This window comes from Gekko japonicus, unplaced genomic scaffold (assembly GCF_001447785.1).
Source record: "Gekko japonicus isolate JY-2015 unplaced genomic scaffold, Gekko_japonicus_V1.1 scaffold859, whole genome shotgun sequence".
Taxonomy (NCBI): domain Eukaryota; kingdom Metazoa; phylum Chordata; class Lepidosauria; order Squamata; family Gekkonidae; genus Gekko; species Gekko japonicus.
Window position 1 is genome coordinate 135221 of NW_015167077.1, and position 15410 is coordinate 150630.

General features: G+C 48.2%; 1 protein-coding gene across 2 annotated transcripts in view; it reads left to right on the forward strand.

The window, feature by feature from the left end:
• Window positions 1-15410, forward strand: part of GCNT2 (glucosaminyl (N-acetyl) transferase 2, I-branching enzyme (I blood group)) — a 65360-nt gene that overhangs the window by 42783 nt on the left and 7167 nt on the right. Inside the window, exon 1 of one of the 2 annotated variants that reach the window (XM_015412789.1) lies at window positions 32-1021. The exons of the other annotated variant lie outside the window; for it this stretch is intronic. Coding sequence (XP_015268275.1) covers window positions 49-1021 — 973 coding nt within the window. The 5' untranslated portion in view covers window positions 32-48. Of the gene's footprint in view, window positions 1-31; window positions 1022-15410 lie in introns of those variants that run through there. 2 annotated transcript variants of the gene reach the window in all.

A 15410-nucleotide genomic window follows, 5' to 3' on the forward strand; every position in this document is an offset into this window, starting at 1 on the left:
GGCGGCGGCGGCGGCGGGCGAGCCATGCGGACGCTCCCGGCCGGCTGAATGAGTCGCTCCGAGGGCCGCTCCTGCTCCCGGCTGCCGAGCGCGATGCTCCGTCGGAAGGCGCCCTGCCTGGCGGCCGTCGCCCTGCTGAGCGGCCTGAGCGCCCTGCTGCTCCTGCGCCCCTCGCCCTCGGCCGCCCCGGAGCCAGCGCCGCCTTGGTCCCCGGAGAGCCGCTCCCTCCGGGCGGCGTGCGAGGCTCTGGCGGGCGCGGGGAAAGCCTTCGTCTGGGGCCCCCGCCTGCGCACCCCCCCGAACGGCTCGGCCGCCTGCCGCGAGTACCTGCTGGGCGGCCACTACCTCTCGCGCCCGCTCTCGGCCGAGGAAGCCGCCTTCCCCCTCGCCTACGTCCTCACCATCCACAAGGACTTCGGGACCTTCGAGCGGGTCTTCCGGGCCCTCTACGCGCCCCACAACGTCTACTGCGTCCACGTGGACGAGAAGGCGCCGGCCGGCTTCAAGCGGGCGGTGGGGCGCCTGCTGGACTGCTTCCCCAACGCCTTCCCGGCCTCCCGGGCCGAGCCGGTGGTCTACGCCGGCATCTCCCGCCTCCAGGCCGACCTGAACTGCATGGGGGACCTGCGGCGCTCCGGCGTCCGGTGGGAGTACCTCCTCAACATGTGCGGGCAGGACTTCCCCTTGAGGACCAACCGGGAGATGGTCCGCCACCTGAAGCGCTTTCGGGGGAAGAACATCACCCCCGGCATCCTCCCGCCGGCGCCCATCACCGTCCGGACCAAGCACGTCTACAGGGAGCACATGAGCAAGGGCGCTTCCCATATGGTCCGGACGCCGGCCCTGAAGCCGCCCCCGCCCCACAACCTGACCATCTATTTCGGCTCTGCCTACGTCGCCCTCACCTGGCCCTTCGTGGAGTTCCTCTTCCAAGACAGACGGGCCCTGGACCTGCTGGAGTGGTCCAGGGACACCTACAGCCCTGATGAACATTTCTGGGTGACGCTAAATAGGATACCCGGTAGGTAGTGGCATCCCGGTTCTGTGGCGGGGGAATCGGTTTCTGATAGACTGCTCTCGACAGAGAGGCAAGTGCGACCAGATGGCTTGTTTTCAAACTTTGTCTCCAGCTTTGCGCCTTTCCCCATTCCATTTCCTACTCTCCCATAGTAATAAATCGTACCGCTGACAATGCAGGAAATGGCTGCATTGAATTTATGTTAAAATTAACTTTTCCATCCAGGCCCTGGGTTCTCAGTCATGTTACAATGAACTCGTAAATTAACCACATTTATTTTGACATTAACCCAACTGAGTTCAGCCCCTCATAAAACCACCTAGATGTTGTGTTCAGGGCAGAACCTGGCACTGTTAATTCACAGGGGATTTATGGAATGCACAAATGCAATCCCAGTCAATGAAGGCAACAGAAAAGAGCAAGGTCAACAAACCAGCACAGGTTCAGATTGCAGGTCAAGGGAACAGGAAGGTCTGGAGTCCAGGGGCCAAAGCTTGGAAGCCACGGCAGGAGACGGAGTCTGGGTTCCTATGTGGAAAAGCAACACAGGTACAGGGCAGCAAGGCACGGTAGTAATCTATACGCTGAGTGGGTGAACTCACAGAGGGTGTGGCGAACAAGGTTGCTTCCACATTGAGCCTTCTTCAGCATTTCCCTTTTATCCGCCTCATTAGCTGACATCCCCAGAAGCCCAGGTAGTGCTACTTACCGGCTTATCAATTCCTGCTCCTGTAAGGACTCTGCTCCAGGCATTGGCACTGATCGCTATTGTGCAATTAAACAGGTGCTTCTTCGTCTCTCTCGAGCTGTCAAGCACTCTGTCTGTCTTCTGCACTCTGCTGGCACAGGAGAAGCTGGCGGTGACTGACACTCTGATCTCTGTTCCATTTCTTTTGTCTCCTGCCAGAATGAGCGACTCTAGCTTCCTGGCACTTCTTTTGCTGGATCTGCTTCTAGGCTCAGCTGCTCCAGCGGGCATTCTACTGGTGCAGGGCTTGATTCTTCCTCCTCCTCAGAGGAGGAAGCAGGTGGCTGGTCCACAACACTAGAGCAGGAGTCCCCAACCTTTTTGAGCCTGTGGGCACCTTTGGAATTCTGATACAGGACGGTGGATGCAACTACAAAATGGCCACTGTGGGAAGCAAAGCCAAGCACACACATAGAGGGCAGGGGACAAGGGGAGTAAATATTAAGAATATGATGGGACAGAGGAATGAGAGAAAGACTGATGGCGGCTCCCACAGAAACAAGCTTAGTTTAATCTGCACAGCCAATCACTGGGCAATCAGAAGCCCTACTGGTTAGGACCGCACTTGGTCCCACCCACTTTCTTGGGCACCAGGAAATGCTGGGGACCCCTGATCTAGTGGGACTGTCCTAGATGGAGAGGACACTTCCTCTTATGGCCTGATCACTGGTTAAAAAGCAGGAGATGGGAAGCTTTCAACGTGAAGCAAGCAGTGGGGGATTCCATGAAATCAACACCAGTTAACTTGTTCATTAATGATCCGGTGCTGAGGGTTGACGGCGAGATGAGTGAATTTTGTGGAAATTTAGGGAAAGGAAAACCAAAGCAAGATCAGGCAACCAAATGTGGTTTAGAGTAATGCAGGGCAAAGTGATGCAAACCCCCTAAATGTTATGTGCGCATGCGTATGTGTGTACAGTGATTCATCTGGCTGTTACAGTGCAGAAAAGAGATTTTAGGACTGTAGTGCATGGTTCATTGAAAATGTTGGTCCCAGTGTACAGCAGTGAAAGAGTCCTATTTCATAGTAGGGATCTGGATGAAAACGGAATGGTCGGCATCATAGTATCTTAAGTGTTGGCTACATTTGAAGTACTAGGTACAATTCTGGATGTTTTGTTGTTCAGAAAGAGCCAGGAAAGGCACAGAAGGCAGCAGCCAAAATGATCAAGTGAACACATTCTCTACAAAACAAATTTTGAGTCCAGTGGCACCTCTAAGACCAACAAAGTTTAGTTCTGGGTATAAACTGAACAAGTGTGCATGCATACAAAAGCTTATACCCAGAATAAAACTCTGTTGGTCTTAAAGGTGCCGCTGGACTCTAACGTTGTTGTGTTGCTTCAGACCAATGTAGCTTCTCATCTGAATCTACATTCCCTACAAGGAAAGGATCTGGGGACTTCTCTTAGTGTGTGTTTTTTTTTTAAAGGGAAGATTAATTGGGAACATAATAAACGATTATGCAAATGTGCATAGTGAGATTCAGTACATGGTGGGCACCAACCGGCACAGACAAGACAAAGTACATATTCAAACAAAATGCAGTCAATATGTTTAATTTGCTGCCAGAATATATGTGGTAAAGCAATGGCTTAGATGGCTTTATTTATTTATTTTTTATTTCATCCCTTCGACTTATACCCCACCCTCTTTGCAAACAGGCTCAGGGCAGGGTATAAAAATTTTGTAGCATTTAATTCAACAGCTCTTCAACAGATGACTAAATGGAGCCTCTGTGCTCACAAGCAGTGGACCTTTAATTGCTAGTTATTGGTGGGGGGCAAATAACAGGGAAGCACTGTTGTCTTCATACCCTCCTGTTGAGGTTTGTGAAGCCGCTGACTGGCCACTGTTAGAAATGGGATGCTGGACAAGAAGGATCCATGATGCTCCAAGGATTGGGGCGGGGGGGAGTGAAGTGTGCTTATGCAATTTTATTATGTAGAAAATGTGGGGGGTCACCTTATGCTGAATTTGGCACTTCAGATCTTTTAAACTGCAGTTGTAAATTTTAATTGAAGTGTGGTGTGGTTGGTATGCCCTGACCTGGATAATCCAGGCTAGCCTGATCACATCAGATCTCAGAAGCTAAGCAGGATCGGTCCTGGCTAGTATTTGGATGGGAGACCTCCAAGGAATACCAGGGTTGTGGCATGGAGGCAGGCAACGGTGAACTGCCTTTGAACTTCTCTTGCCTTGAAAACCATACCGTGTTGCCATGAGTCAGCTGTGACCTGATGGCAAAAACAGCCAACAAAGGGTTGGTAAAGAAAATTTTGCAAACACTGTTGTGAATCATCCCAAAAAGAAAACCAAGAGAGCCCGTTCTGCCTGATTGTTTCCTTTAGCAAGCAGACTTTGGCAAGGGAGTTATTCTACGTATGACAACTTTAGCAAGGGAGTCATGCTACACATAACAACTTTATGTTCCTTAGAGAAATATTTCTATGCCACCTCTTCAGAGTCCTGCTTGAGGCAACTTAACAATTAAAATAATAAATTATCGACATTAGAAAAAAGAAGCCATTAAAATAGCATAAAGCTGTCAGTAAAACAGACCTCAGGGCATTTTAAGAAGCTGGGAAGATAAAACCTCTAGTTAAAAAGTCTGAGGGGGGAGGGAAGATGTCTTTTGGCCTGATGCCTAAAAGACAATACATGCCAGGGATGCCTCCAGGGGCAGCATGTTCCAGTGACAAGGTGCAACCACAGAAAAATGTGGAATTCTACAGAATTCAGAAGTGTGTAGAAAAAGACACTGCCTTACAGCTAAACCAAAGAGCAAAACAAACCAGATAAGGTGGACTTCTCATGGGTCAAAGAAACAAGAAACATGCTACGGCCATCCTAGCCTATCCTTCGCTTAAAGCTGGGTGCCAAAACAGAAGGGGGGGGGACAATAAAGTTGGGTACCCATAGGTTGGGTGAGAGGGGGGAAAAGAGAAATAAATTAAAATACTTGTATTTACTACAGAGTGCACTAAAACAATGATTGAAAAACATTGGCACAATCCACCTTTGAAGTGGTGAATATTTGAACTCAAAAGTCCTAAATCTATATAACCTGATACATTTCGATATTTCTGGGTTAGAAGCCTTGAACCAATAAAGCAGGACCAATAATTCAACATATCTAGGTTGGTAACCTTGAACCACATTAGAACAGGGCCAAACACATTTCAGCCTCCAAGACCTTCCTCAGTGATCATACTTTTATATATACATGCTCACTATGACATATGTGTTAGTGCCAAGGCAGGTTGATTATAAGGCATTCCAAATATCCTGCATGGCAAAAGGATTCGTTCATATGAGGGTTTTAAAAGTTTCAAGAAAACCCTCATACAAACTAATTCTTTTGCCAAATCTGGGGTCCCCAGCATGGAGCTGGTGGGTTCCATGGGGCCTGGCGATACTTTTTGTGGCACCCACAGGATGTTTTTAGGAAGTGGCTGGGGTAGGGTTGCCAAACCCCCCGGTTTGCCAGGGGTCCCGTTTTGGTGGGGTTCTACCCGCCGCCGGCCAGATGCAACCCGTGTTTCATCCCAAGTGCGAACTCCGCAAGTTTGCAGGGAAATGCCAGCTTCGTTCTTAAAAGGGAAACGCAGCTGCTCTTAAAGGGGAAACGCCGGCTGCCGGCTACTTTAAGTGCAGGGAACTGCCGTTTCTGGAGATCCGGCACGAGGGCAGGGGAGGGCAGTGGACGTCCCCAATGTGACGCCATCATGTCGGAGATGCCGTGCCCCCTCCAGGAACACCCCCAAAGTCCCCCGCTGGGGGTGGAAAATGGACTTGGCAACCCTAGGCTGGGGCCAGGTAGTCATTTTGCAGCAGCCATTTTGTTTCTGTGCCCACCATGCCGTGTCAAAATTCCAAATGTTGCCCAAAGGCTCCAAAAGGTTGGGGAACCCCTGTTCCAAATGTTGAGCTGGTTCACACAGACAAGTGCAACGTTCAATGTTTGCATCATCGGGGGGGCACCCACAGAATGTTTTTAGGAAGTGGCTGTTATTCAGACAGGCAGGTCTGAATGAGGTATCATAGATCACCGCAGACAGGACTGTCATTTCATATCAAACAATGGGTTTCAGTTCACACACCAGACATTGTGCCACTGAATTCAGAGTACATAATAACATAAGAACATAAGAGATGCCAATGTTGGATCAGGCCAAAGGCCCATCCAGTCCAACACTCTGTATCACACAGTGGCCAGAAATACCAGGTGCCATCAGGAGGTCCACCAGTGGGGCCAAGACATTAGAAGCCCTCCCACTGTTGACCCCCCCCCCAGCACCAAGATGACAGAGTATCACTTGATGTAAGAGCATCACCAGAGTAAGCTGGTGTTGTACAGTGCTGTGTGAATCAAACCCACTTCTCATATGTGCTAGCCAGTAGCCCTCACCTACATCATCTAGAGCAGAAATGAAGATAGTTTCCCTCCCCAAAAAGTTACCAGCTAGGGATGCCGGCCTCCAGGTGGGACCCGGAATTACAGCTTGTATCCAGACTACAGAGATCAGATCCCCTGGAGAAAATGGTTGCTTTGGAGGGTGGACTCTATGGACTTGTACCCTACTGAGGTCCCCGTCCTCCCCAGGCTCCACCCCCAAATCTCCAGGAGTTTCCCAACCTGGATCTGGCACCCCTCCCCCCCCCCCCGCCGCCATGCTTGCAGCCAGGGGAGACCTGGAAACACTAGTGCCAACATAATTCAAGGAACAAAAAAAATGGCTGAAAAACTGATGTACTTCCCATAGTCAGGTATGTGATTTTCTTAAAGTAAAATGTCTGTGTTTTTAAAGTGCTGAGTGACCCTGCTTTAAACTACCAAGGGGGAAATATTGTTAATTGAATGCATAGCGAGTATGTTCGTTGTTACATACTTAGCAAATAATGCCTGCTGTAATTCCATAAAAGATTATGCCAAGAGATAATGAAAGGATACACCAATGCATGTTTATCTGCTGGGTCCTGCTGTAATGGCAGCCATGCAGCAGATTAGCACTGCCAGAGGGGCAGCTGGTATCACAAATGCAGCGCAATGAATACAGGCCCAAGAACGGTGACTTCTTGTCTACCTTAAAGTATCTCAATTATAGCAATGGTGAGATTTAAGGTTATGTAACCAACTGCATGCACGAGAAGCATCAGGAAATGAAGACTGCAGAGCCAGTTTGGTGTAGAGGTTAAGTGCACGGACGCTAAGCTGGGAAACCCTACATATATCTAGGCGTTAAACCCCGGTTTCATTTGTCCATTGGTTCTGTCTTGAAAACAGGCATATGTGTGTGCGTGCATGTTGCACATGTGTTCACTGTAGCGTGTGAACAGGGCTACAAATGCTGGTGAATGGAAAGTTGCACCCACCGCCTTTTCTCAGAATTCAACAGAAGCTCAACAAGGTTGGGGACATTTGTGATCAATGAAGGAACTGGATGGTGTATAAACAAGTACTGGGGACTCAGGTCTCGTTAAAGGCACCACACATGATCCTACTGATCTTTGGGAAATGCCTTTTGTTTTCTGAAGAAATGAAAAGTACCTAATAATAACTATTGCATTTCCTATGGTAAACCACACGAGTTTGCTGGGGTCTGTTGTTGGCTAGCCTTCCTTTGGGGAGGAAACTCTTGAGTTAGGTTAAAGTTTCTTGGAAAGTAGAGAGACAGAGTTTCTAGGCAGGCAACCGAGGGGCTTTTCTTAAGAATGAAAAAGGTTGCTGTTTTTGAGAAAGTGAATTTTTTCAGGAGGAAGCACCGATGAATACAATGGATAATCCTGAACCGATCACACGGGGAGATAGCCACTGCTCAGCTGACATCCCATCTTTGTGCAATATGAAGTGTGCATCAGCAGAATCATGGTCCCCATTGCCAGATGAGAGCCAGTTTTGTGTAGTGGTTAAGTGCGCGGACTCTAATCTGGGAGAACCGGGTTTGATTCCCCACTCCTCCACTTGCACCTGCTGGATGACCTTGGGCAAGCCTTAGTTCTGGCACAGCTGTTCTGAAAAAGAGCAGTTTCTGTCAAGAGCTCTTTCAGCCCCACCTACCTCACAGGGTGTCTGTTGTGGGGAGGGGAAGGGAAAGGAGTTTGTAATCTGCTCTGAGGCTCTGAGTGAAGGGCAGGGTATAAATCCAATCTCCTCCTCCTCCTCTTTTGTTAGTCTTTAAGGTGCCACTGGACTCTTGCTCTTTTGTCCTGCTGCAGACAGACTATTATGGCTATGCATCTTGATTTAACCTTGGGAAGAGTTACTGTAGCTAAACTTCAAACACGGAGTGAAAAAGTCACCAAGACTGCATCCAGCACATCACTGGATTAGCTGCAGTATTGTTGCATTGTAGCAGTCATTCACAACTGGGTTTTCCTGTGTGAAGAAGGCAGGGTCCTGGAGGTGAATGATTTCTGTGGCATATTGTGGTTTGGCAATATCCAAAAGATGTGTCAAATGTATCCCTGGATGCTACATGGCATAACAAAATCCATGGGAAGTGTTCTTTTTAGTAATTCCTCCGCTAGGCAGGCCGGAAAGGTAATCCAGGCATTCTAACATAAAAACATAAGAGACGCCAATGTTGGATCAGGCCAAAGGCCCATCCTGTCCAACACTCTGTGTCACACAGTGGCCAGAAATACCAGTGCCATCAGGAGGTTCACCAGTAGTGGGCCAGGACATTAGAAGCCCCCCCCCCAAGCACCAAGAAGACAGAGCATCACTTGCCCCAGAGCCCCTATCTATACCTTGTGGCTAATAGCCACTGATGGACCTCTGCTCCATATGCCTATCTAATTCCCTCTTGAAGCTGTCCATGCTTGTAGCCGCCACCACTTCCTGTGTCAGTGAATTCCAAGTGTTAATCACTCTTTGGGTGAAGAACTACTTCCTCTTATCCGTTCTAACCCGGCCGCTCTGCAGTTTCATGGAGTGCCCACAAGTTCTTGTATTGTGAGAAAGGGAGAAAAGTACCTCTTTCTCTACCTGCTCTTTCCCATGCATAATCTTATAAACCTCGATCGTGTCACCCCTCAGCCGTCGTTTCTCCAAGCTAAAGAGCTCAAGCAAGCCCTGACCTGGATAACCTGATTGATCTTGTCAGCTCCTGGAAGCTAAGCTGGGTCAGCCCTAGTTAGTATCTGGATGTGAGACCACCAAGGAAGTCCAGGGTTGCTTATGCAGAGGGCCACTGCCAGTGTTCCCTCTAAGCTGAGTTAGTGTGAGCTAGCTCACAGTTTTTTAGTCTGCAGCTCACAGATTTTTGTCTTAGCTCAGGAAGGATGGCTCCAAAGCAAACTAATTTATGCAGCAGCCAAATCGCTTGCTCAGAATTTTAATGCTAGTAGCTCACAAAGTAGAAATATTTTTCTCACAAGACTTCCCAGCTTAGAGGGAACATTGGCCACTGCCTCTGAACGTCTCTTGCCTTGAAACCCCTCCGGAGTTGCCATAAGCCAGCTGTGACTTGACAGCACTTCCCACCACCAGCAGCTAAAGCAGACATCAGCTTTGACATGTGCTGGCAATACTCAGGAACTCCTCCTCGTGCTCCAGGGGCCGGCCCCTCCCTTTCCTTGACCTCAGAGCCCTCCTTGAGGGCACAGGTGTGTCAGGAGCCCCACAGAGGGAACCTACTTGTAACTGGAGGACAAGGAATGTTCTCACCTTTCAAATGACACCTCCCGGCCAACAAAGGACGCCTCCTCATGGGATCTTACAAAAGCCACACAGGCTGGAAATACGGGTCGGCCTTCTTCTGAGCTTCTTTTTTCTTTTCTTCCTTCCCGTTGCTGCGGGCAGTTTCACAGTCTTTCCAAAGAACTGAAACTGTCCACCAGTAAAAAGAACCACAAAAGTGAAACAGGAGGACGTTGTTGACACGTAACTTTGATCGTACCTTTTCTCCATTTCCAGAAATGACACTAGCGTTGGGGTGGGGATCATGGCCAAGCAAAAGAAAGAAAGTGACAATCGCAGTGACCCACTGTCTCTAACCTACCGGTTGTTGTGAGGATAAAGAGGAGGAAGAAGAAGAGATTGGATTTATACCTCGCCCTTCACTACCCAAAGGTGTCTCAGAGCGGCTTACAAACTCCTTTCCCTTCCCCTCCCCACAACAGACACCCTGTGAGATGGGTGGGGCTGAGAGAACTCTGACAGAGACTGCTCTTTTTCAAGGACAGCTGTGCCAAAGCTTGTGACTGACCCAAGGTCACATCAGCAGGTGCAAGTGGAGGAGTGGGGAATCAAACCCGGTTCTCCCAGATTAGAGTCTGAACACTTAACCACTACACCAAACTGGCAAAAGGGGAGACTCATATGTGCTGACCGGGTTTGCCAATTTCCTGGTGGCACCTGGAGATCTCCCACTATTATAATTGATCTCCACATGATGAAGATCAGTTACCTTGGAGAAAATGGCTACCTTGGGGGGATGGATTCTATGGAATTATAACCTGTTGGGGTCCCTCCCCTCCCCAAACCCCCTCCTCCTCAGGCTCCACCCCCCAAATCTCCAGGTATTTCCCAATCCAGAGCTGGCAAACCTAATGCCACTGTAAGCATATTGGCGGAAGAATGGGATAAAAGCAGGGGTCATTTCCTGCAGGAGTGCACAGGAGCGGAGCTCTGGCAGTAAAGAGCCCAGGGGGAGGGCACATGTAACAAGCCCCCACCCCCTGCTCCCAGCAGCCCTCAGTCAGAGCAAGAAGCAGCCAGGTAAGCTGCAAAGCCCCCCCCCCAGCCCCCCAGTCCAAAACAGTCCAGTGGCACCTTTAAGACCAAGTTTTATTCAGGTACAAGCTCTCCTTCCTCTGTGAGGACAGATCTGCATGTCCCCCCCCCCAATAGCTAGCGATCCAAAAGAGTCCAGTGGAGCCTGAGTAGTGGGTGTTGCCTTGTGACACACCTCTGGTGATGCCAGGGGGTGTGGCATATGCAAACAAGTTATGCTAATGAGCTCCTGCACCTCTTTTTCTACGAAATGACCCCTGGATAAAAGTATAACTAACAGACCCTTCAGGAAGCATCTTAATTCTTCAACTCCCATTAGGGCTGATGTCTCTTGAAATCGGTCATCTTGGACCTGGGACAGAGTAGTCTCTCAGCCCGGGGGGTGGCATATAGTGGTTTCCAGTGGCCCCATTTTGGGTGAGCCAGAAAGGTAAAGCCCAGCTCAAAAGCTGTCTATTTACTTAAGGCACCTAACTAAAATGGCAGAAGGGAAAAAATGCCGGGGGGGGGGGGAGAGAAACTGGCCCCAAACCATCCCTTCCCCAGCATAGAGAACTTTCCCCTGGTCATCCACATTCCATTTATGATGAAATATTTGGTTCCCGGATGGGGGGGTTCTTAATCCAATAGTCACACTAAGGCAGTGAAGAATTTCTGATACAACTTTATTGTGCCCTGGCCAAAGAATCCTTCCTAACTTCAAAAGTCACAAAAGCATTCTCCTAAGTTCTCCATGATACTCCAGTTTATACTCCAGTTGATGTCACCTTTACATCATTTCCACTCCACCAGTTACAAAGCATGGGAACTCAATACATCCAGTCATCGGCAGACGTTTCGTAGCATAGCTGGTAGTATACTGCACACGTTTTAAGAATATTTTCCCACATCCTTGGGGTCTGATCCACTGATCAAGAAGCTGTGCTCAGCTGACTGAAACTGTTTCCGAAGCTTCCAGCTATTCTGCCAGCTCCTAGGGCGCCAGAGTTCATTCTTACGCAAGCGGAGTAAGCAGCATTACAAAATGGCATTAGTCATGTTAAAGGATAGGTTTTTCTTCACCCTCTAAGCCTGCGTGCGTCATATTCACAAGGCTGTTCCTGGTAGGTGATACCAACTTCATTCTGAATCTCACTATCTGTGAGGAATTGGAGGAAATTCTAAGGCCAGTGGCACCTTTGAGTCCAACAAAGGCTTATTCAAGATATGAACTTTTGTGTTCAAACACACTTCCTCCGATACAGTGAAATGGAAATAGAAATAACAATCATACATATAGAGGGTGGGCAGTAAATTAGCATACAGAATAATAAAGGTGTTTTTAACACATTAAAGGAATAATAAGCTTAGTATATATGGGTAACATCTGTTTGGGTTCAGCTGGGGAGGCAAACATAGCATAGGTAATAAATATGCCAGAATTGGTGATTGATGTCTCCTTAATTGCAGAATGATGAGAGTCTGTCTCCTCTCGAGCATGGAGGCGGATATGCCAGAATTGGCGATTGATGTCTCCTTAATTGCAGAATGGTTAGAGTCTGTCTCCTCTCGAGCATGGAGGCGACTCTGTAGCAACTTTTTCTTTGAAGCACCTACAGGGCCGGCTCACTCACTAGGCGAACTACGCAATCACCTAGAGTGGGACGGCCCTTAGGTGCGCCAAACTGCACCTGGCCCCGTAGTCTGGGAGTTTCTTAATTATTTGTGTTTTTCATTCTTCCTAAAATGCATTTATTTTTGAAAATTGGTGGGCGCACGGGGAGGGGGGCGCCAGAAGGGATCCCCACCTAGGGTGCAAAATAAGCTGGGGCCAGCCCTGAGCATCTACCTGGATCTGCAAGGAATTGGGTTTGTTCTGACATCCAAGCAGAGAATAGGGAGATCCCAAGAATACAGTAGTTAACCAACTCTGCTCTGTGGTTTGGCTGTACATTCATGCGAACTGAGGATGTCATTGTGATGGTAATTAAAAATGTCTGTTAGCTGCCTTTCTTCCTTACAGAGCTCAAGGCGGCTTACAATAGAAACAAAATGCACAGAGTACATAAAATACATAAAACCAAGTTTTTAAAAATCACTTTAGGACTGCTTTAATCAAATGCCGTCCTAAATAAAACCATCAGCTGCCTCCTAAAGATTAAAAGTGCCGGGGGCCAGGCACACCTCCCTGGGGAGGTTTTTCCATGATCGTGGGGCTGCCACTGAAAAAGCCCTGCCTTGCGTACCCACCAAGATGTCTGTTCTCAGATATAAAATGTCTTATTGTAGATGTAAGTTACAACAAGCCCCACCTATGGCTGATCCCACTGTACCAGGGAATCCCCAAAGTAACTAAATAAACAATAAATGCAAGTCAGAAATGCTTAGTGGAATACCCTGAGTGTGTTCATTGATGATTAGGTGACCTAGTTAGTACACTGATGGACTGGCTTCTGAAGTGTTTCAGGTTCTTAAGAATCTTGCTGATAAAGAAAGGTGGGGTTTAATGGGCTTTGTGCCAAAATGTAATTAAACACATGAGACACTGCACGCCAGCTTATGAGGGCAGGTAATTAAATGTCGTCAATGATGTATCGGTTTCTATACCATCATTAAAACAAGCAAGCTAGATTTTAGTCCCTTCATCTGCACCCCAGCCCTGTAAAACAGGCTGCTGTGTTCCTCATTTTACAGGAGAAGCTTTCGATTCATTCATTCATTCATTCATTCATTCATGGAAGTTTGCATAGCACATAGGCTTTTAGACAAAATAATATAACAACAGGAGACACTCAAAGAAATAACCTTTCCTAAGATCTCTTTGGACAAGTAGGTGTGTGAAGGAAGGTTTAAAATTAACCTCTTGACTTCCTGGCAGGCTGTGCGTGGGGAGGGGTCAATAAGTGGGAACGCAGATCATGGTGAAAAGTCTAGAGTTCCCCTGCAGTAGTCTAGGCCGACAACTTTGGATTTGCCTGGTTGCATCGAACAGAACCGCTTTGCAAACAATGGATCCTATGAATTCACGTGACCTTCAGTGAGGGCAATCTGTGGAGCAGTAAATCCAGGGTCGCCATCAAATTTGTGACTGTCTCTGTGCCCTAGTGGTGGGCAGGGTTGCCAGCTCCAGGTTGGGGAAAACTGGGGATTTTGGACATAGAGCCTGAGGAGGGCAGGATTTGGGGGAGAAGAAGGACTTCAATGGGGTATAATGCCATAGAGCCCACGTTCCAAAGCAGCCATTTTCTCCAGGTGAAATGATCTCTGTCGCCTGGATATCAGTTGTAATCCCAGGAGTTGTCTAGCCACCACCAAGAGGTTGACAGCCCTGGTGGTAGAACACGTGCTGGTCTCCAGAGGGTCTGGGGCTCCTTCTCTAGCATCTCCAGTTAAAGCAGTAAGTGTTCGGAAAGAACTTTCCCTGCCAGAGAGCCGCGGCCAGTCAGAGAAGACAGTACTGAGCTTGATGGTTTGCCTCTGCATGGTAGGCTCAGATGTTCACCAGCTGTCATCTAAAGTGGTCGAGAGCCTGCAGTTTAGAGATCTTTCCTGGCAACAGCTTTCTATTGGCTAAATGGCTTTTCTTTCTGCACTGAGAACCTCAGCCACACCAGAACAAAAATTGCCCCACAAGCCACAAAATCCTGGCTACGGGCCTGCTCGTACTTCAGTTTCTAAGGAAGTGCCTGGAGAACGGCTTGCATATAACCTAGAAAAAGGTCGTGTGTGGTGATTTGCGGGGTCTCCAAAATCTAAAAAAGTAGCAGTGCCACCCTATGCAGGGTTACAACTTTTATTATTCCCTATCCCTTCAGCCATAGATTAGTAGGATTGGGGGTGGGGGGGAGATCAGTTAATCATTGAATTTTACAATGATTTAAAAAACATGTGCAAGAAATTTGGCAACAGCTCCCAACCAGCCCATATCATTAGAGAACAACAATTTCAAGATTAATTACTAGAGCACTGAACGTCAGAATTAACAAGAGCTCCCAATATGTCACAGGTGGCTTTAACAAACAAAGGACAAGGTGAGATTTTTTCTATTGCTCCAGAAGCACCAGAGCACTTCCTTTTCATCCAGGGAATGCCTTTAAGCCCTCCTATGTATTTCGCTGTTGGAAGAGAATTGCATCACACTAATCTAACACACTAATCTAACACTAATCTGCGGGGATCCCAGATCACCGCAGACTGTGACAGCAGCCATGAAATTAAAAGACGCCTGCTCCTTGGGAGGAAAGCGATGGCGAACCTAAACAACATGATAAAAAGTAGAGACATCACCCTGCCAACAAAAGTCCGCATGGTCAAAGCAATGGTATTCCCAGTAGTCATGTATGGCTGCGAGAGTTGGACTATAAGGAAGGCCGAGCGCCGAAGAATAGATTCTTTTGAACTATGGTGCTGGAGAAGACTCTTGAGAGTCCCTTGGACTGCAAAAAGATCAAATCAGTCAATCCTAAAAGAAATCAACCCTGACTGTTCCCTGGAAGGCCAGATAATGAAAATGAAGCTCAAATACTTTGGCCACCAAATGAGAAGGGAGCACTCACTAGAGAAGACCCTGATGCTGGGAAAGATTGAAGGCCAAAGAAGACGGGGACGGCAAAGGATGAGATGGTTGCGGGCGCTGGTCCATGGGGTCGCGAAGAGTCGGACTCGACTGTGCGACTGAACAACAACAACAACAAATCTAACATTAAACATCTGTATTCAGAGTTTGGCATAATGATCAAATAGTTGACAACCATAAAATGAGTAGTGGGGATCAATGCTCCCTCTAAACCAGTGGTGGCGAACCTATGGCACGGGTGCCAGAGGTGGCACTCAGAGCCCTCTCTGTGGGCACGCGTGCCATCGCCCCAGCCAGGCCCAGACCATCATTAAAGTGTCGAATTCTCTGCCAAATAATTTTAAGTAAA